Source organism: Physeter macrocephalus, chromosome 7 (assembly GCF_002837175.3).
Source record: "Physeter macrocephalus isolate SW-GA chromosome 7, ASM283717v5, whole genome shotgun sequence".
NCBI lineage: Eukaryota > Metazoa > Chordata > Mammalia > Artiodactyla > Physeteridae > Physeter > Physeter macrocephalus.
Window position 1 is genome coordinate 22,936,801 of NC_041220.1, and position 22,701 is coordinate 22,959,501.

The 22,701-nt window shown below is 44.7% G+C and overlaps 1 protein-coding gene across 7 annotated transcripts in view; it reads right to left on the reverse strand.

Moving 5' to 3' along the window:
- Nucleotides 1–1,076: 1,076 nt before the first annotated feature.
- The window catches only part of SETD7 (SET domain containing 7, histone lysine methyltransferase), a 52,659-nt gene continuing 31,034 nt past the window's right edge, over nucleotides 1,077–22,701 (reverse strand). For 6 of the 7 annotated variants that reach the window (XM_028491700.2, XM_007119732.4, XM_028491702.1 and 3 more), the window contains 4 exons: nucleotides 18,329–18,410; nucleotides 15,938–16,055; nucleotides 11,609–11,766; nucleotides 1,077–6,790 (listed from right to left, as the gene is read on the reverse strand). In XM_028491700.2, the coding sequence (XP_028347501.1) occupies nucleotides 6,610–6,790; nucleotides 11,609–11,766; nucleotides 15,938–16,055; nucleotides 18,329–18,410 (539 nt within the window). In that variant the 3' untranslated portion in view covers nucleotides 1,077–6,609. The remainder of the gene's footprint in view (nucleotides 6,791–11,608; nucleotides 11,767–15,937; nucleotides 16,056–18,328; nucleotides 18,411–22,701) is intronic. The other variant, XM_055085891.1, reaches the window with a different exon arrangement.

Consider the following 22,701-nt stretch of genomic DNA (forward strand, 5'->3'; position numbering starts at 1 on the left):
GTCACTGGCCTTTGTGCTTTGAGAATGTTGTAGGGGAGAGTTTGGGAACAGTGATTGGGCAGAAATAAGGGGTTTCTGGCTTCCTTGGCTCAAAGCTGTCCTAAGATCACCAAGATCTACCACGACATCTAACAACGTTCCTGTATCTTCAACCACAAGTTGAAGTTTCCCATTCTTCAGATATTTTCCCTGATCTGCTGATTTACGTTCAATATCCTTAACATTTATGGAGTCCAACACATACGTTTGGCTGATGTTGCTAAGTTTTCTGGATTCACGGGTGTATGGGGTGCCATGCCAAATACACAGCAGGCTCCTCACCTTTCCATACCCCTCCCTCAGGTCTTACTATGATGCTTTGAAAATGGTAAAAGGTTAATACAGTAAGTCCCCCACATACGAACCTTCAAGTTGTGAACTTTCAAAGATGCGAACGTGCGTTTCATCAGCGTCAGGCGTAAGGGAAATGGCAGCTTGCCCTCCGTCTCCTGTTGCTGACGATCCTTCAGCTCTACCGTCCCCCACCTCCTCCCCCTCCTCCAGCCAGTAACTCTTCTTGCCTGTTCACTCGATGCCAGCCCCTGTGTGCCAGCTGTTGTACTGTACTACTGTACTTTTCAAGGTACTGTACTGTAAGGTTAAAAATGTTTTCTTTGTTGTTTGCGTTTGTTTTTTATGTATTATTTGTGTGAAAGTATTATAAACCTATTACAGTGCAGTACTATGTAGCTGATTGTGTTAGCTGGGTACCTAGGCTAACTTTGTTGGACTTACGAACAAAGTGGACTTACAAACGCACTCTCAGAATGGAACTCGTTCGTATTATGTAGCTGATTGTGTTAGCTGGGTACCTAGGCTAACTTTGTTGGACTTACGAACAAAGTGGACTTACAAACGCACTCTCAGAATGGAACTCGTTCGTATGTAGGGGACTTACTGTAACATTTTTAAACAACTTCAAATGTAAAGTTTGCTTAGTAATTTAAATATTCAGGAAGACATGGCAGAGAAATACATTACTGCCTTCCGATAGTTACTGCCTTCCTGCCCCAGGCAACCAAAGGAAGACAATGACAGGCGATTGTATATTTTGTTTAATACTTGCATTGTTTCTATAGCGCGATTATAGCAATCTTTAAATTTACTTTTCATTACAAATATTTGTCAAGTTTTGTTTCAGAAACATTTTTCCTACTCTCTTGCACATGCACCCAGACACACTACAAAAAACTCATTCATAACACAGTAAGGGCAAACATTATTCATGTAAACATCTTTCATTAATTTCCCATAATTTAAAAAAATCATAGAATTATAGATATTGAATAAGGCTCATAGATTTAGTTCAAATTCCACAAAAGACCAATCAAAGATGCTCGTTAACTGTGATGAGGTTAACTTTTGGTTGCAATAAATGCCGAAAGCATTCCCCCGGCTTCCAACCCTTAAACATACCTCACAACCTAATCAATGCATTTCAGGATAAAAAGAGAACACAGAAAACCCAGGAGGAAAAACTTTTGAAGTAGGGAGCTCAGAACCATGAACCCAACTTTCCTCTATGATAAGCAGACATCATGTAGTCCCTGTAGTTTCCCAGTACATGACTTGAGATGAATGACAGTCATCCAAAATGTAACCAAGTTGTATGTTAAGATACATTGGTATGTGTGTACATATTGCTAGTATACACAGTGAAAATTTGTCATCATATTTATCATTTCATTATATCCAGGACTAAAGCAGAAAAAAAAACCCCACTCAAGTTGAATATCATTATAAAGGAGCATTCTAGTAAGAGTCAGGGGAGTTGGGAGGTATGTCCTATAGGGAGGTGATTGGTCTTGATGTTAAAACGACTTCTAACAACGGTGTGTAAAGTCACAGACAGAGGAAGCAAGGATCTGCGTTATCCGAGGATGTCTCTCTCTGGTTGGAAGTTTGGTGCTTGGGTGCATAGTTTCCCAGAGCTGAGACGGGAAGTGTACTGTGCTGAGAAATCGGCCCCTTGCCAGCAGGACCCTCCTCCGTCCTCTCTCGAGGTGGAGGCCCAGAGGCAGGGACTGCTGGCAAAGCCGTGAGGTCCCACCCGGGGGTCTGAACCCCAGCTCCACTGAGGGCAGCCTCCCTGACGTGTGTGACTAGGCAGTAAGGAAAGCGGTGGATGGCGGCCAGAAAACCCGGTTCCGAGGTTCCCATGGCCACGTCTGGCTTCTGATTCTGCTGCCCTGCAAAGAAATTGTGCTCCGGATAACTGCACCGGTGTCTCTAATGCCTCTGAGTCACTCACGGGCCCACAAAGGCCCGGAGTGATGTCACTAAGGGTGGACATACCTCCACGAGCACCTAACTTCCACCAGGAAGCGGCTGAGGCACTGGGGAAGCCTACGAGCTCTCTCCACGTCAGGTGCAACAACGCGGGGAAGTTGCCATGAGTCAGAGTTTTTTGTAGGCTTTTTGATTTTTACAAAATCAAAACTGATCTGCATTATATCTCAATAGACTCAGAATTCTCACCAAAAATTTTTGCAATTTGTTTAAATAGCACTGGAATAATTCAACTTCACTTAAATATATTCATTCTACCATGAAAATAGTTCATACAAACATCTATTTACATACAAACACGTTAAAATTTGTGAAAAGGGTTTCCATCCCTGTGGTTGTATGGCTTGAAATAGTTTTCATTGCTTTGAGTATGTCTGCACCCATTTGGCAAATTAAAACGATTACAATTTAGTATTTTAAAAATCAAAATGGACACTGAGGCTCCAAATTCCTGAAGGGAAAGATCAAAGACAAAAAAAAAAACAAAAAACAGTCTATCAAGGGACCTCAAGTAGATGTAAATTCAATATATTTTGTGAACCTTTGATCTGCGGCAAATAAACATTACGACTGTCAGTCTTGCAACATGGTTTTGCTTGTTTTTCTAAAACGAAAGATGTCTGGATTCTAAATCACTACTTTTAAGACAGAAACTTGAGGCAACTGTTTTAAAACAAAGCACAACGGAAAACAATACCTTCCTGGAAGATCTTAAGTGCATTTTGCAGTGAGTGATTTAAAGTTTCATATGGTAAAGGAAATTTACTAAAGTGCCACATACGACTCAGCGAGAGGACAACCCTTGAACACACTGTTCACAGTTACTGCAATTTTACCGTTACAATTAAATGTTGTCAATGGTTACACGCTTTGGCCTTCTCAGGTTGTTGGTGATAAGGAAATTGTTTTTCAAGTGTGAAGAACCCCAGAAGGCAAATAAGTTTAACGACAGCCCCAGACGGGTTCAAAGGCGTCTTGAACAACAAATTTCCTTCTCAGTTTCTCAGGCAGACCAGGGATGAAGCAGGTTAAAATAAGAATAGGTACTGCAAAACTCAAGTCTTCCTCGCCTGTAGCTTTTAAATCTCATCATTCCTTTGTGTCAGAAATTCAGTCCTTACGGTTGTTTTTTGTGAGTCCTTTCAAATGCCCATTTGGGGACATACTCCTACAGATTAGTTCCTATTCCTAACTCTAACACAAGATAATATTTTGTCATAGAAAAGCTGCTAAGGAAAGATCTAGTCATGCAGGAGTTGGACCGAGACGGCTCTGAGTGAATCTGATGAGGACCATGGCATCAGGCACCCTCCTCGGCACTGGCCCTTCTGGAGGAGAGCAGAAAGTTACTCCTTTATCCCCACCACCCGGACTCTTCCACATTTCTGTTACGATGCTGATGAAACTACCTGCTTCCTGACGTATTTCCTTCCACAGCGGACGTCAAGATTCAGTAGAAAAATACATCCCAAGGCTTCCCCCTCAGCTTTGGCTCAAACAGGGAACAAACCCTATTCCCTCACCAGTTAATTCCTCACGGGACCCCAACCCCCTTGACTGTTTTATCTACCTACAGAACACAGTGAATCTCAAGGCCCCCTACGACCCCACCCTGTGACAAAGCCTTACTTTGGGGGGGGGGGGCGGTGTCAAGGGGACAACAGGAGCAGCAGAACCAGACGTGGACACAGGGTGATGGAGAGAGGTACTCGCAGAGGGAAAGACAGACAGACAGGGTCCAATGGGCCAGAGAGACTGGAGGAGAGAAGGGAGAGAGGGAGCCGGCCGGAGGGATCAGCTGGCGCGTTATTATGTGCAAACACCAGCCAGAGAGAGAGAGAGAGAGAGAGAGAGGAAAGGGTAGGGCAGGAGAAAGAAGAGCCAGAGAACAAGGGAGACGGGAGAGAGGACACGGAGAGGCTCAGCTTGGATGTACTGCTTCCTCTGATTTGTCTGAACGTCACACACAGACACACTGCCGGGCTTTAAACTCAGAGTTATTCACTATCTTATTTGAAAAATGGATTCGCTGGTTAATCACTATTTCCAACTCTTCAGCCACTTTTGTCAAAAGAAAAGAAAAATTCCATTTGAATGGGGTAGCCCGTTGGGACAGAAATTACACCCCATGGCAGCCGGCAGCCTCAAGTCCCTGCTTTGGAGTCCTGCGCCATCCTCCCCGACGGCACTCAGCAGGAGTCCTGCGCCATCCTCCCCCGACGGCACTCCCTGATCTGGCTCCACAACCCAACTCACTGGGGTTGATTAAAGCCATCTTTCTCCTGAAGACAGTCACTTACTTTGGGACGCGCTTGAATGAAAGCACCTATCGGAATACAAGTCCCAAGGCTCTGCCCATCTGCCAGCTTATGGAACGGTCTCTTTCTACAGAATAGAAGCGATCCTATCCTGGTGCCTTTTAATCTAAAAACTCTATTCAGTTCACTTCGTGGAAGATCTTCCTGGCAGCCTCAGAACTTCTCACGAGTGAACCAGCAGCTTAGCTCCCTGAAACCATGGCCACCTAGCTGCACTGCTGGGGACAGGGGAGCTCTGGGAAGCCTGGACTTACCAAGGGAAAGGGCCACTTCTGTCACTGTCTAGAAGGCTGAATCCTGCGCCCAGGAGCTGCCAGAACTGAAAGTTGTGAGCAGCCCTGGATGAAGCACTTTTGTTAAATTCTTCCCAAGAGCAATGTGTAACTGACATGAAACAGCAAACTTCCTCCCGCCTGTTTCTTTTCTCTTCTCCTGCTCCCAGCAAGCCTTCCCTACTAGCCAGAGCTACAGTGTGGAAGGCTTCAGCTTTCAAGACCAGACTGACTCGGTGACAGGTGCCCCAGCTGACAGTTGCAACTGCTGCTTTCCAGACCTCCCAGCCCCTCAGCTGGGCATCTGAAGAGGACACAGCTATGGCATGTGGTGAGGGCACTTACAAAAACCCCAAACTCCCAGAATTCCCCCAGAGTAATCCCAGTCAGGTTACATACCTAATTAGCTAAACTAAAAAACAGGGGCTTTTCTCCTTATTTCTGCAGTTGCGATTACACATGGCTAGCAAAAATGGCTGAAATGCTATTGATACCGTTGCTTCTAAACTATACAGGTGTTAGTCTTAATTCACGAGGCTGTGAAGCAGGTAAGTGCTTTGAAATTACAATGATGAAGAGTTTTAGCATTAAGGTTTGATTTGTACCTAGTGATCAGTACGTCTCTCTTAACAGTAGCGATTGAAAAAAAAAAACCAAAAAACGAAAAAAACCTTTTGAATTCTGTGTTATAATTCAAGTTTGCTATTAGACTTTTGAATTCAATGCACTGTGCCACAAGCCAGACTGCTCTGTTATGTACATTTAATGTGTACCCAAGGAGAAAAAAAATTACTAGCACTATTGAAGATACTGCAAAATTGCCACATCTACTGCTTAGAAATACTAATTTCCCTCTCTTCTTTCTTAAAGTATATGTTACAACTCTTCCATAACTTAATGCAAACAAAGTAAAGTCATTTCTTCTCACATCTTAAAGCAAAGATATCTTTGTTTACATGCGAGAATAATAATTCTATAATAATAGCCCGGCCCTAGGAGCCAGGTCTCTATATTAGGACATAATAATGAAACAGTGATATAGAGAGAGCCAGAGAGACCTACACACTGGCACTGAAACGAAATCCATTTGGAAGTTTTCTCTTGTGAAAGATACCTAAGATAGAGAAGAGGACTAAGGGGTGAAGTGACTCAAAAAGTGGGGTTCTGTTCGCTAGGGAGAAAACAAAGCCATTCTATTGCAAGAACAGATCAAAGGTTAAAAGGCAAATGATACTACATTTAGAGAATAAAAATGTAGTAATTCTCTGTCCTCCCTATGGCACATGTGCAAGTGTGATAACGCAATTTGCACTGGCCATAGAAATAAACCTCATGGAAAAGCCACTGACTAAAAATGACTGAAAAACCCCCTTTTTCCCTTTTTTCAGTCTAATCGTTTGGCATCTCTGAATGTGGTACAGATTTAGTCTTGAACCACCCGAGAACATCACGCTGTCTTCTGTCAAGTGCTCGACAGTACCTCTCAGGAGGGCGTTGTTGCTAGCTAATTTTAAATCTGGTATGAGTAATACAGTCAGACCTAGTTAGTATTCGAGAAGGTTGTAGCGAACGCAGAGTGAGAGGATGTGATGTCACAGCATGAGCAGTCCCTGGTTGTCCCGTTGTCGGATAAACGTAGTGCATAGATCCAAGTTTCTATTCCAGGTCTCTGAAGCCCAGAGCCAGGCCTTTCACTTCTGCTGGGTGGCCTGGAAGGCCTTCAGCTCCACCTGGTACCACTCGGGGGCCTCAGGCCCGCTCTTCCCCGGGGGACTGTGGTCGTAGCCATAGGCAACGGTGAGTTCCTCGTCGGCCTCCACGGCTCGGAGCGTGCGAATGCACTTGATGGGTCCAAAACGGGGGTGGACAAACCTAGACATCAAGATGCACATGGTCATTCCCGGGCCGGACCGGGAGGGCAGATGCAAAGGCTAGAAGGGCTGAGGCAGGAATCACTCGTGTGCTCGCCGCGCCCTGGGCACCACCGGCAGGTCCTCAGCGTGCGGGCCACAGAGGAGCCGGCATCAGCTTCCCCTGGGAGGCCGGGTGCTTCCCTTGGGTGCTCACGGGGATACTCGGGGCTTCCCCACCCAGACCTGGTAGTGGGATCGGCATTCTAACACCCCGCCACCCTCCCCCTCCCCCTCCCCGGTGATTCCTATGTACATTAAGGTTTAAAAAGCACGGCCCTATCTTCCTTGCTGAGCCTATTTGCCACTCTGTATTTGTAAATCAACAATCAGAATCTTCAACAAAAGTCTGTCTTTAACGAGAAATCAGAGGCAATGCGGCCTGCCAGCATTTCGGCTCCTCTGGCCTGTTGCACCAGGTTACCTGGCTGTACCTCGGGGGAAGGCTTTGCCAGGGCACTTCTGGAGTGGTAAGAAAGAGCCCTGTGGATTTTCAAAAGCAGAAAACTCTGTTTTCCATCCTGTACCTACAGAGGAAGAGTTATTTTCTAGCATAAAAGTAAATGAGGATTTTTTTCCCCCGAGAGGGAAGCGCAGACCGCTCTGCCATCCTGCTTCTTTCAGATTTCCCTCTGATGCACCCTGTGATGGGAGAGGCCGGGCTAAAGCTAGGATTATGCTCCTCTGCCAGAGGCTCCCAGCCTGGCTCCCTGCAGGGGAACGGGAGCTAAATAAGTACTCAGAGACTCATCTCTAACAGCTGCTGAAACCCAACACGGATACCTGGAAGGCAGGCCAGCAAGAAATTAATTTTGTTCTCCTATGCATCTGGTCAAGTGCATTCATTTATAGTTAACGTTTTGAACAAACACCAAAGGAGGAGGTTCCAGGCCCGAAGTCAGAGGTACACGGGGCTTGATGGCAAGCGCTTGGTGGGAGAGGAGTGTGTCTGCAGTGTATGGACATATTTTGTGGGGAGTAAAAAGGAACAACCGCACCCTCACTCCAAGGGGGCCTCTATGTCCACCCCCCTTGGCTGTCCTGTTTCTTGGAAAGCACGCTTGACTTGGGCCCGAAGACTTTGGTGTGAGTCCCTGGTGCCACACATTATTACTGCCTCCTTCTGGAAAGCTCACCTCTGTGTCTCTGAATCTCACTTTCCTCACCTGCCAAATCATGATAACACCAGTAATCCTTCTCCTCCAAGAGTCACTGTGGTGACAATATAGGGTCACATAAGTAAAGCACCACACGCAGTGCCTGGCACAACTGAAGACTCGTATCATTTGTGACCTGTGTAAGCGAGCACGTGGGTATATGAGAGCACGCACGTGCACAGAAGCCTCAGACTGTGCTCCAGTACGGAGGACATCCCTGGATCAGGGATTTGGGAATTCCTTATTAAAATCACAACTCTTTGTCTCTAAATTAAAATATTTCATTAAAAAATAGGGCTTCCCTAGTGGCGCAGCGGTTGAGAGTCCGCCTGCCGATGCAGGGGACGCGGGTTCGTGCCCCGGTCCAGGAGGATCCCACGTGCCGCGGAGCGGCTGGGCCCGTGAGCCGTGGCCGCTGAGCCTGCGCGTCTGGAGCCGGGAGGATCCCACGTGCCGCGGAGCGGCTGGGCCCGTGAGCCGTGGCCGCTGAGCCTGCCCGTCTGGAGCCTGTGCTCCGCGACGGGAGAGGCCACGACAGTGAGAGGCCCGCGTACCGCAAAAAAAAAAAAGAATGAAATAATGCCATTTGCAGCAACATGGATGGACCTAGAGATTGTCATACTAAGAGAAGTCAGTCAGACAAATAAAAATATCATATGATATCACATGGGGAATCTTAAAAAAAGATACAAATGAATTTATTTACAAAACAGAAACAGACTCGCAGACATAGAAAACAAACTTATGGTTACCAAAGGGGAAAGGCGGGGAGAGGGGGAGGGATAAATTAGGAGTATGGGATTAACAGATACACACTACTATATATAAAATAGATAAACAACAAGGACCTACTGTATAGCACAGGGAACTATATTCAATATCTTGTAATAACCTATAACGGAAAAGCATCTGAAAATGAATATATGTATATCCAAATCACTTTGCTGTACACCTGAAACTAACACAGTATTGTAAATCAGTGATACTTCAATAAAAAAAATACTCCTGAAATGGAGCTCTAGTTAGTCTTCTGGTACACTGAAAAAAATCGCACAAGAAGCCTAAGATTTCTCTTATCGTCCTCTTGTATTTTAATTTTCTTGCTCATTATCGTTATTCTCAGGGAGTAGAAAATGGACAGACTGAAAAGACAGAACTCAATCTCAGGTGCTGATTCTTCAAAGCAGCCCTAAGGCACAATGGTTAAGAGCACTTCTCCACTTGGACAAGAGCCCTGCGTTTCTTGTCCCTGATCTGGGATCAGCAGAAATACCAGGGGCCCCACGAAGTTACTGGGAGGACTGAATGACAATGTGCCCAGAAGGCTTTAGCACAGCACCGACCTAAAGGAAGCGCTCGGGAAACCCTGGCGGCACGATTAGCACTCAGACCCAACCTCTGGGCCAAACTCTTCGGTCCCTTGTCGACAAATAACCTATGTTTACAACGAGAAAAGTAGTTCCTGCCTATCTGTCCATTTGGCACGCTGTACCAGACTACAGTTAAAACAGCTTATAGAAGTGCTGTTCTGTTTAAGTTACGGTGTGCCTAACAGTACCGATGATTTTAGAAACAAATGAATGCCATGGATTGGTATCTGAATGTTATATTTGATTATTATTTAGCTAGTCTCCCCATGACCCCAAATAACTAATCGTTCACATTGGGCTTGGAAAAAAAAAAACTCTGAGGAGGGACTTGATTTTGCACAAATGGTTCCTTCTCTTGTCTCCTGTGCTCTCTTCTTTTTGATGAGAAAAATCATGTTCTTGCCATGAAATCACAGGACTCATTTGTTTTAAGGGGCAGCCTAAGTAGCATTTGTTATCCTTAGTTACCACTGCTTTAAAGGGTTGTTGTTCAGCTGTGTGCAGCCTGCAACGATGCTTTGGCCTAATTCACACTGGCCGGGAAAGCCTTGGAGTTAATAACAGTGTCAGTTTCATTTCACATGACACATGTCCTTTGCCATTTCTACCCGCCCTTTAAACAGAAGTTGTAGCTTCAGTACTTGGTACTGGCTGCCAAGGAGAGCAAGTCAGCGCCAGAACAATTTTAAAGCCATCTCAGGGATAGAAGAAGGGACATTCAAATCCTGGCAATTTTCCTACAGATTAGATGCACATGATCAGATCCTGCTTATGTTAACAAGCTAGAGGACTAAGTGACAGCAAACTACAGCTGAGCAGAAAAGGTTGCACACAGCTGCCTAACTCCTAGACTCCTAGCCTGTCCTCAGGCTGAGTTAAGGACAGCAACAACATGGAATCTCAGCTGTATCCTTTAAGGCACAGCCGGAGATGCTTGCCTTTTGGAAGAGAGGGTTCAGGGGGCACATGAAAACTACTAAGATATTTGTAGGACTACTATGTGGAAGAGAGATTGACACTGTACACAAGAAAAAAGGGGAGGTAATTAGGGCCCAGGGCTGGATATTACAGGGGAACCCATATGGGCTCAACAGAAGGAACTTTCTAATCATCAGAGCCCAACAGCTAATTCCATAATATGTATTTTTGTCCAGACAGCCGCCTTTGTGGATAATGGTAAGGTTCTCATCAATGGAGGTTTCCAAGAGGTTCAATGCACCGTTGGAAGGGGAAGTAGGATTATTTGATTTTTTAAAATAATGATTTCGTTGAGATATAATTCATGTCTCATAAAATTCATCTGTTTAAAATGTACAATTCAGTGGTTTTCAGTTGTGCAACCATCGCCACTAATTTTGGAAGCTTTCATCAGCCTCAAAAGGAACCTCCAGGCTCATTAGCCATCAACTTCTACTCCGCCCATCCCCACCCCCAGCTCTAGGCAAACACTGATCTGAATTCTGTCTCTGCGGCTATAGTGGACTGTTCATATACATGGAAATCGTACACTACGTGCTCTCGTGACTGGCTTCTTTTTTAATATTTATTTATTTATTTTGGCTACACTGGGTCTTCGTTGCAGCACGCGGGATCTTCGTGGCGGCATGTGGGATCTTTAGTTGCGGCATGCAGGCTGTTAGTTGCGGCATGCATGGGGGATCTAGTTCCCCCACCAGGGATCGAACCCAGGCCCCCTGCACTGGGAGCGTGGAGTCTTAACCACTGGACCACCAGGGAAGTCCCCATGACTGGCTTCTTGCACTTAGCATGTCTTCAAGGCTCATCCATGTTGTAGCATGTGTTCAGTATTTCATTCCTCTTGATGGTTAAATGATAGGGACTCCGATTTTACAGGTTTTTTTCCCATACTGAGAGCTCATGCCCTAGGCTTAGGCTCTTTTGCTTCTCCTTCCTTTCACATAATAAAAGGATTCCCTAACCTCCATTGTGCAGAGTCATTTCAATGTGTACTATTACTTCAAATGACATTACCCTTAATTTTCCAGAATGAGACAACTAAAGGACAAAAAAGCCACGATAAAACAGCAACCGCTAAGTACAGCATTTCCACAGCATTTCTACTCTTCCAAGCACTTTTCCATTTCTGAGTTTCAAGTTATAACCATGAGGCCGCTGGCCAGAGGACCCTCGAATATTCTGAGGAAGCCACCTTCCTCGAGGCAGGATGACACCTTTGAGGTGCCCTCCTCATTCTCAGGGCCCCAGCCGCTGGCCGCGTGGTGTCCTACTCACATGTCGTAGATGCAGTTCGGAGTGAAGGAGTGGTTTGCCTTGTGTCCCAGGGAGGCACAGTACTTGGATACACGGTTGTAGGGCTCAGGTACATCAATGACCGTTTCTTCATCGAGGGAGAGGGTGTTCCCATTAAGAGCCCAGTCCCTGCTGTCAACCTGCAGAAAACAAGAGAGCGAACATTAGAAAGGCCCTTCCTCCCAGGGGCTCAAAGGACGCCGGAGATGTTAACTCATTTATCCTTAAACGTCACAGTTTGAGTGCCACATACATGGAAAGAGCCTAAGGCATCCCTTGCCCCTCGATGGTGCAACCCTGCACACTGATGGTGCAAAAGGCGTATGTGGGCAGCGCCGGGCAGCTCAACTTAGCATTTATCGATTTTCCCCTATCTTCTATGAAAAAAAGAATTTAAAGTCCCTTTACAAACACACAGAAAAATAACCAGATTTTTTTTTAACATCTTTATTGGAGTATAATTGCTTTACAATGGTGTGTTAGTTTCTGCTTTATAACAAAGTGAATCAGCTATACATATGCATATATCCCCATATCCCCTCCCTCTCGCATCTCCCTCCCTCCCACCGTCCCTATCCCACCCCTCTAGGTGGTCACAAAGCACCGAGCTGATCTCCCTGTGCTATGTGTCTGCTTCCCACGAGCTATCTATTTTACATTTGGTAGTGTATATATGTCCATGGCACTCTCTCACTTCGTCCCAGCTTACCCTTCCCCCTCCCCATGTCCTCAAGTCCATTCTCTACGTCTGCATCTTTACTCCTGTCCTGCCCCTAGGTTCTTCAGAACCTTTTTTTTTTGGATTCCATATATATGTGCTAGCATACGGTATTTTTCTCTACCTCTATACTTTTCTCCATAGTGGCTGTATCAATTTACATTCGCACTAAGGGTGCAAGAGGGTTCCCTTTTTTCTCCACACCCTCTCTAGCATTTATTGTTTGTAGACTTTTTGATGATGGCCATTCTGACCAGTGTGAAGTGATACCTCATTGTAGTTTTGATTTGCATTTCTCTAATGATTAGTGATGTTGCATCTTTTCATCTGTTTGTTGGCAATCTGTATATCTTCTTTGGAGAAATGTCTATTTAGGTCTTCTGCCCATTTTTGGATTGGGTTGTTTTTAATAAATTTATTTATTTATTTATTCATTTATTTATTTTTGGCTGTGTTGGGTCTTCGTTGCTGCACGCGGGCTTTCTCTAGTTGCGGCGTGATTGGGGCTACTCCTCATTGCGGTGAGCGGGCTTTTCATTGCAGTGGCTTCTCTTGTTGCACCACATGGGCTCTAGGCACAGAGGCTTCAGTAGTTGTGGCGCATGGGCTTAGTTGCTCTGCGGCATGTGGGATCCTCCCGGACCAGGGCTCAAACCCGTATCCCCTGCATTGGCAGGCAGATTCTTTTTTTTTTTTTTTTTTTTTTGCGGTACGTGGGCCTCTCCCGTTGCGGAGCACAGGCTCCAGACCCTCAGGCTCAGCAGCCATGGCTCACGGGCCCAGCCGCTCTGCAGCATGTGGGATCTTCCCGGATCGGGGCACGAACCCGCGTCCCCAGCATTGGCAGGCGGACTCTCAACCACTACACCACCAGGGAAGCCCCAGGTTGTTTGTTTTTTTGATATTGAGTTGCATGAGCTGCTTGTAAACTTTGGAGATTAATCCTTTGTCAGTTGCTTCATTTGCAAATATTTTCTCCCATTCTTAGGGCTGTCTTTTCATCTTGTTTATGGTTTCCTTTGCTGTGCAAAAGCTTTTAAGTTTCATTAGGTCCCATTTGTTTATTTTTGTTTTTATTTCCATTTTTCTAGGAGGTGGGTCAAAAAGGATCTTGCTGTGATTGATGTCATAAGGTGTTCTGCCTATGTTTTCCTCTAAGAGTTTGATAGTGTCGGGCCTTACATTTTTAACCAGCTGTCTTGAATTAAAAGCAGTTGAGTGTTATGTCAAGGAGTCAAAGACGGCCTCTGTGTATGGGCCCCTAGGTTGTTTATTTCTTCACTGCTGGCTGAGACCTGTTACCTTAAAAGCCCATCACCATCAACCTTAAATTTTTACATACCCCACTGTTATTTTAAATAGCCCAAACAGAGCAGAGTTTTAGCCATTCAGAGTTTGCTTCATCCACAAAACCTCACCCCACATCTGCTAGGAGCAGACAGATAAACCCAGGACCATAAAGACGCCAGACTGTAGCTGTCCTTTGGAGTTCTTTGGCCCAGAGACCCCTCCCAGGCTACACATCACCTAGACATGTCAACCCCCTCTCCGGTCCCTCTCTTTCCCAGGAGTTCCCTTGCCCTGCTCCCCTCTGGACCTTGGCCCCTGTGCCATAAGCCTCTGAACGGCCTCATGCTGGGAGGACACCCCCCCCCCCTCATGCAGCCCCGCCCAATCACCACCCAATATCTATAAAGCTTGTTGTGTGCTGCTGTCTCTTGTGGTCTTTTTCTTTAATCAGCCCTCAAATCCCTTGAACCTCGACAGAGAGAAGGATGAAGCCAAAGAAAAATGAAAGTAAGAACATCAAACAGAACCAGAAACCTAAGGAATGCAAAACTGAGCGCCAGAAAAGTCCTACACCTTTGCTGCAGGTGGGCAATCGGTGTGACCAGCAGAGTCACGGACAACCAGTGCGCTTTCTCACCCCCAGCAGGACTCACTATCCGCTGTGCAAGCAGCAGGCATCCCTTCTCCCAACCCGTCCTGACCAACATGCCCCAGCATCTGTGCATGCCAGCAAGGACAGCGTTTTGGAGCCAACAGGATCACACTTTCATTCAAAAACTGTTGACACTCAGAGGTATACCATCTCTCCTGTCTGTAAGCTACAATTATGCTTAAGTCCCACCCAACTTCACACAAGTGAGACCAGGATGGACAGAGCCCTAGCTGTGCTCAAAGCAACAAGCTTTCGCCCTTAAGCAGACACTTAAGGAAGCTAGTTGTGAAGTAAAGAAACAAAACCAAAAAAACATATATGAAATCTGAGAAGTGTATCAAAGATTGTGTCTTAAAGGCAAGAGGTGATTCAACTCTTTAACTTTTAATTTTTTTTGGCAATAGAACCCTTCCAGGTAAGATGTAGGCTATTGCACGGCTTTTGCACAAACAGAAGTAGGGGCCCTTCCTGTAAAGCACCCCACCCAAGGTCATAAATTAATTATTGACAGAGTCCGGTTGGATCTCAATTTTTCAGATACTGGGTGTAGTCCAATACAAAGCAATTACTTCGTATTTGTATACAAATTGTATACAAATTACTTTGTATTTGTATACAATTACAATTGTCTCCCTGATGGCACCAGCCCACTTTCTATAAAATAGCTGTGGAATGTAAAAAAAAAAAAAAAAAATCATACTAAGGTTCAAAATAAAGAGGAAAATTGGGACTTCCCTGGTGGTCCAGTGATTAAGACTCCGCATCTCCACTGCAGGGGGTGCGGGTTCAATCCCTGGTCGGGGAACTAAGATCCCACATGCCGTGCAGTGTGGCCAAATAAATAAATTAAAATAAAATTTAAAAAAAAAAAGATGAATAGACTTGATTTCACAACAATTTTTTTTTTAAAAGAGGAAAATATCTGCTATAGACTGAATGTTAATATCCCCCCTCCAAACATATGTTGAAATCTCACCCCCAATGTCAGGGTATCCGGAGGTGGGGTCTTTGGGAGGTGTTTAGGTCATGACAGCAAGCAGAGCCCTCATGAATGGGATTAGTGTCTTATAAAAGAGGCCCCAGAGAGCTCCCTCATCCCTCCTGCAAAAAGAGGGACATCTATGAACCAGGAAGCAGGCTCTCACCAGACACTGAATCTGTTGGCACCTTGATCTTGGACTTCCCAGCCTCCAGAACTGTGAGAAATCAATTTCTGTTGTTCATAAGCTACATAATCTATGGTGTCTTTGCTAAAGCAGTCTGAGGCTGGCTATAAGACAATATCCAAGCATTTTACAAAAAACCCTAGTTTTAGGCTTCCCTGGTGGCGCAGTGGTTGAGAGTCCGCCTGCCGATGCAGGGGACACGGGTTCGTGCCCCGGTCCGGAAGGATCCCGCGTGCCGCGGAGCGGCTGGGCCCGTGAGCCATGGCCGCTGAGCCTGCGCGTCCGGAGCCTGTGCTCCGCAACGGGAGAGGCCACAACAGTGAGAGGCCTGCGTACCGCAAAAAAAAAAAAACAACCCTAGCTTTTTGTTCCTTTATATTCCTAGTGAATATTAAAGTAAAAGGACTAATGAGAAAATTAATAAGGGTGTTTGAAACAAAACCCTTTAACCAATCACGCTGATTTTCCACTTCTACCCCGCTCACCTCTTGGTGTGTAATTCGGACTCCATTATAAAAAGACATAACAGTATTGGGTCCCACTGCTACCTTTGAAAACAGTCCTTCTCCAGCACTGGAAATGAGAGATTCCGCAACATAAACCCTAAACAGAAAAAAGGGGCAAAAAATGATTTTTTTTTAGTTTGATATGTCATCCCTTATACATCAACCACCAAAACATTCTTATAGCTACGGAATCCAAAATGTCAGTTCATAATAATCCAATGAGGAAGTAAGAAACAGTGAAACCACATATTTTGGCATTAGAAACTGGAGAACTGTTACTTATTTCTCTCACTGCTCTCTAATAAAGGGATGATTAGTATATATTCACAATGTAACTCAGTGCTTGATATAAGGTTTTTAAAAATTTGTCTGTTTTAATTAATGACAATTTCCACTGTCTTCCTAGACAAGGCAAACATTTCCCAAAGCTAATTAAAGCTATACCTAAGTTTCTCAGTGCCAAATAGGAGGGAAAGACTTTTAATGGCGCCCCAAGATGAATCTTTTACATGAAAGAGTGATAAATAGTTAATAAAATATATCCAATAAGCACTTCCCAACAAAGGAGTTTATAGCAGATCAGCTCAAGGACCAAATCTGGCTCTGTCCATTTTTGTAAATAAAGTTTTATTGGGACCCAGCCACACCTATTTGTTCACTATTATCTATGACTGCTTTAGCATTACAAAGGTAAACTTAAGTAGTTGCCGTAGAGACCCACAAAGCCTAAAATACTGACCACATGGCCCTTTATAGGACAAGTTTGCCAACCACTGGTTTACAAGAAAACAGCACTCATGATTACTGGATTTAGTAACTGGATTTAGTAAGTAAGTACATGCCCCATCCACAGTATTTCAGTTCTTCTGGCCCCTGGGATGTAGTGACTCTGGTGGAACTGGTCATCTGGGATTTTTGTTATGTAGATCTTCTGCTTATTTGATGGGCTGGAAGGCTGAATTATTGCTTTTACCTCTTGACTCTCTCCCTGGGACAGAATTATACATCCTGCTGCTTGGCCGCATGACTGCCCTTCAGCTTGGGCTGAGGATACATCCCTGCACGACTGACTTTGGTCTTGGCCATGTGATCTGCTTTGCGACTAGGCAGAAGTGACTGCAAAGCTAGGTCTTGGATATTAAGAAGCATGGCAAGTTTCTGCCAGCTTCCTTGAGTTTCCACTCATCTCCACAAGACGAAGATGCTCCGGGGGGCTGTTGCTCCCTTAGCCTGAGTCTTGGAATGAAGGCATGTGAAACAGACTGGAACCCAACTTGAAACCTGGAGTGTAGCCTAGTCCAGCTGAGCCGAGTTGAGCCCAGTCAAAAGTGGCTGAACGTCAGCCAATCTACAGAAGCATGAGCGTAAAAGAAAATGTTTGCTTTCATAAATCACTGATAGTCTCAGGGTATTGTTATGTGGCATCATCACAATGACAGTAACAAAAAATGACTGATGCATATGGTTATGGTACTGTTGTGTTTTGGGGGCTAACAAGAGACCAAACCTTTCTCCCTGCAAACAGGCCAGAGCCTCACGTCAAGACGGAGGCCATTCATTCATTGTGACATTGTGGTGTCAGCCCTGTCAGTTAAACCAGGGAAGAGGCCTTTTCTCAGATGGGGACGGAACAGAAACTGAATAGAAGCCACGCTTACAGAGTGAGGCCAAGAGAAAGCCAACTGCAGATGGCACTCTTACCCACAAACAGGCCAGTCGCTGGGGAATAAGAACCCCAGGCAGGGGACCAGAGAAAACCATACCAGGAATCAAGAGCTTAGAGTTTAGATAGGGTATGAAATGGAACAGGGCTTGACACTCTGGGAGGGAGCTTATAGAATCAGAAACGTGTAATTCATAAGCCGGAATGTTTTTATGCTTCTTGTATTTTCTTTGTTTCACTCCTGCCTTCCCTTGGTGAATAAAGAAATTATCTCACATTCCAGACCCCCTCAGCTGGGCTAAGTCGAAAAGGAGGCATTTGGTCCCTGCCTCGGCCAGAGCTTTCGAGAGTGTGAAATACTCCCTAGGGGCCAGCAGGGGCTAAGGCACAAACTGTGGCACCAGAGCCCCAAGAAAGGGGACACTTGAGCAGGGCATGGCTGGCTGCCTGGCCCAACTGCTGTCTTTGTAGAAGCTTCATTCTGGGACTGACACACAAGCTGTTCTGTGCTTTATGGGTGGAAAAACTTCCTTACAGGGACAGATTCTATATGACAATAAAAACACTCTTCCTCAGAATATGTGAATATTTTTTTCTGCTCAAGAACTCGGCCTGAGCAGAGGGCCACCGAGGAGCAATAATTCCTACCACGAGGGTTATTTAAACTCACATCAACGGTGCCGTTCAAACCACATGGAAAAAATTACCTCTCTGATTCATACGGATCTGGAAGAAGAGCACTGGTAGAAATGCAAGATGAAGTTGACTTATCAAAGTGGTACACCGAACCTAAAAAGCAAACAAAAATCTCAGTACAAGGCCCAGAGTTAGGGAAGAGCCTTCTCTCTATTCACAGGACCAGAAGGAGTTAAATAATGAAAAATCTTATTCAAGTTAGACCAACTAGAATGAAATTCTTCAATATAAATGGATAGTTTTTTTTTAATGATAATAGGGTTTTATGATAAGAAAGTTTACTGGAGCAGGTTAGGGAAAAAAAAAGTTTACTTATGCTGAGTAAATGTGCAAACGTACATTTCTTAGCTTCTTTCTCCATCATATTCATCATGAATCGCTTGGTGATTAAAATAACATTCATTATATTTAAGAGAATTTACGATTGTGAATAGATAAACCCCAACTCCTCATTTTGTTACCTAGTAAAAGATACACATATGGGTTTTATTTCTTTTCCTGAATATCTAAGTGGAAAAGATACATACAGATAATCAGGAAAAAGTTAATCTAAAGAAATAATTTTTATATTACTCCTGAAATGCTTTCACTTTATTCAAGAATATAATAATGAAGATGGATACCATGTTATACAGCATAATTTACTTTCTCTCTTTCATTCTACAAATATCTGGAATTACCTGGGTGGTCTACATCTAAGCATCATCCACACCATTTGGTACAACTGATGTTATACCTCTAAGATCATTTATGATTGGAGAATCATAAGTATAACAAATATTGCCATAACATCAAATATTCTTATATGAGGGGATTAAAATTTGCTGTTTTGTTTGTTGAACTTTGTGATGTTGAATTGAGTTGCTAAAAGATATTTTTAGGTTATTATTGAATACAGCAATTGGATGCTTAGTAGATGGGAACGGTAACATGTGGTAATATTAGTTCTAATTGAAATATGTGATAGAGGGACTTCCTTGGTGGCACAGTGGTTAAGAATCCGCCTGCCAATGCAGGGGACACGGGTTTGATCCCTGGTCCGGGAAGAACCCACATGCCGTGGAGCAACGAAGCCCATGCACCACAACTGCTGAGACTGCGTGCTGCAAGTACTGAAGCCCGTGTGCCTAGAGCCTGTGCCCTGCAACAAGAGAAGCCACTGCAATGAGAAGGCTGAGCACCGCAACGAAGAGTAGCCCCCGCTCGCCGCAACTAGAGAAAGCTCACGCACAGCGACAAAGACCCAACATGCTAAAAATAAAAAAATAAAATAAAAAAAAATTTTAAAAAGTTTAATGCCGAGGGAATATTGTGTAAAAAAAAAAATGTGATAGAATGAAATAGTCGCTGACTGGCTAGATAACAGGCTTCCTATAGGCAGGTTTACACCAGTAATTACAGATTGCTGTGCAAGATATAAACGGATAGTTTTTAGGTTTGTTCTGGAGTTTCGTTCTCAGGTCTTAATAAACAGCCATCAGAAGTAGCTCTTAAAATCCCATTTTTGCTTTGGAATTTTCTTTATTCATACGGTTTAAAAGCTGCTTGTGTAATTACAATTTTTAATCAAGAAAAAGCTTTGTCATGAAAATTTGAGATCTCTCTGGTCAGATCAGATTGGATAATAGTTTTAAATTTTTTCTTGTGGTTTTCTTCATACTAGACACAGTCTATAGAATCCAACCACCCACCCTTGGCAATTGTCTCCACTAAAAATAAATTCAGCCTCAGCAGAATTAAGGAGAACAGACTGCTTTTGATAAAGCATTAACAAAGTCATCTTATTTCTATTAAAGTGGTTCAGAAGCCAATTAGTAATTTATTCCAGAAACAAAGGTACACAACCGTCCTAGAATTAACGTTCGTTCTCTGCAAAGAATTAGCTTCATAGCATTCTCCCAGAGCACAAGGAAGACGTACGGTGTTCCAAAGGCTAATAAGTAAAGAAACAAGTTTTGGAACTGGAGGGCTTACTCCAGCAAAGTCAATTATTTTAGGTACTAAGGCAACACAAATTATTCCATTAAGCAATTCCTAAGTGGTTACCAATGGCTACCAGGTCCTCTTTCTGTTTCCTTTTTTTTATACAATCAAAACCCAAATTAACGGGCTTCCCTAGTGGCACAGTGGTTAAGGATCCACCTGCCAGTGCAGGGGACACGGGTTCGAGCCCTGGTCCGGGAAGATCCCACATGCCGCGAAGCAACTAAGCCCATGCGCCACAACTACTGAGCCTGCCCTCTAGGGCCCACGAGCCACAACTACTGAGCCTGCATGCCACAACTACTGAAGCCCACGCTCCTGGAGCCCCTGCTCCGCAACAAGAGAAGCCACCGCGATGAGAAGCCCGCACACCGCAACGATGAGTAGCCCCCGCTCACTGCAACTAGAGAAAGCCCATGCGCAGCAACGAAGACCCAACGCAGCCAAAACTAAAATAAATAAATAAAATAAAACCCAAATTAATGTCTCAAACTAAAAGTCAGAAGACAATCCAGATCAGTCAGTGTCTAACCAGGAAACAGACCATTTGAGTATTTCAGAGAGAGAGAATTTAATACAGGGAATTGGTTACACAGAGGATGGAAGAGCTGGGAAGCCAAACAGGGCAGTGAAGAGCCCAGAAACTGGCAAGAGCAGGTGGCCAAAACCCTGAGCTACAGGGACAGAGGCAGAGGCATTCCTGGAGCTCTAGACCTCGGGGAGTCCAGGGAAGCTGGACCGGTGGGGGACCGTCCTGCTGGGAGGTGGACTCAGGAGACAGGCCACTGCTGGGGACTCTGCTGGACACAGAGAGGGCTTCTCCCTGCTCCTTCCTGTCCCTCTCCGTGTCCCCAGCCTGTGGCCAAACCCAGACAGAAGCCAGAGGCACAAGAGCCTGGGAAATGCAGCCTGCAAGGGGCAGAAACCCCATGCGGTAAAGCAGGGCAGGGAAAGGCTGAGGAATGCATCTGGACCAGCACACAACCCATTAAAGGAAGTTAGTTCAAAAAATGAAGAAAAAACCACTTTCAAACCAAACAGTTCTGTGGAATACACCTTCTATCGTGCAGAAATTCTCCTGTGAATTCCCACCTCCCTTCCTTAGACTAATACTTTCCTCACAAATGTACTACGTGCCAACCACACGCAAAGCACTGTGTTAGGGGCTGTGCAGATACAAGTGGGAGTCACATCTCTTCCTGCCCTCAAGGAGCTGATGCATCTTCTTCAACACATACTGTCCCTCCCTCTACTCCCTTAGACAGGCCTGTGCTCCAGGCAAACGGAAGGCACCCTTTCCTTTTCCTCCTCTCCCCTATCGTTGGTACTATGACCTGTGACTAGAATTCATCCATTCACTTGACAAATGTTACTTCTGAGAGGTGAGCCAAGCTGTAAAGATGGAATAGGCAGGGACTATGTGGTTGGGACTCCTCGCTTTCACTGCTAGGGCCCAGGTTCAATCCCTGGTCGGGGAACTAAGATCCCACAGAAAAAACAAAACTAATAAGGACCTACTGTAGAGCACAGGGAACTCTACTCAGTCCTCTTGTAATGGCCTATATGGGAAAAGAATCTAAAGAAGAGTAGATATATGTATACGTATAACTGATTCACTTTGCTGTACACCAGAAACTAACACAGTATTGTAGATCAACTATACTCCGATAAAAAATTTTTTTTAAATCAAATTAAAAAAAATGGGAATCTGATTTAATAGTGCCAAAGCGGGCCTGCCAGCCTGCATTTCTAAGAAACACCCAGGTGATGCTGATAATCGCGTTTAAAAAAAAAGATGGAATAGACATTAGCCAGGGAATGGAATTCCTATGGAAAGAGGCAAAGAGAGGAGAAAAGAAATTCCAGGCAGAGGCACAAGGAGAGACTCAGCAAGAAGTTAAGTAGAGACAGAGAAGCAGTTTGTGGATCCACAAGCACAGAGAAAAAGGAGGAGAAGGCAGTTGTAGGAGGATTTTAGGTGAGATACTCGATTTCTGTTTCCCTCCTCCCCTCCGTCAACCACTGGACCAGAGGCCCCATGACCCGAAAGCCCTCATCTGTCAGCCAGTGGGTGGTTCAATCACTGTTAACTGGAAGAGGAAGGAGAGAGAAACAAAAGGCGCAGAACAGAGTAAAGACTGTGCCCGGTGCCTCCCAGTCACCCAGAGCAGCTATGGTTCCTGACCCGTCTGAGACCCAAACTGTTCACCCTATCCTTAAAAGAACTGAGGCCTGCAGGAATCTCGCCAATAAATCCACCCCCCGCCTCCTTTTCTTGGCCTTAAGTTGGTTTGAAGAGGGTGTTTGTTATTTGCAACCAGGAGTTCTAAGAAAAATCATCATTCCTCTGAGAACGATCACTCTCACTTCCCAAAATGTGTTTCGTACTTTATACTAAGAA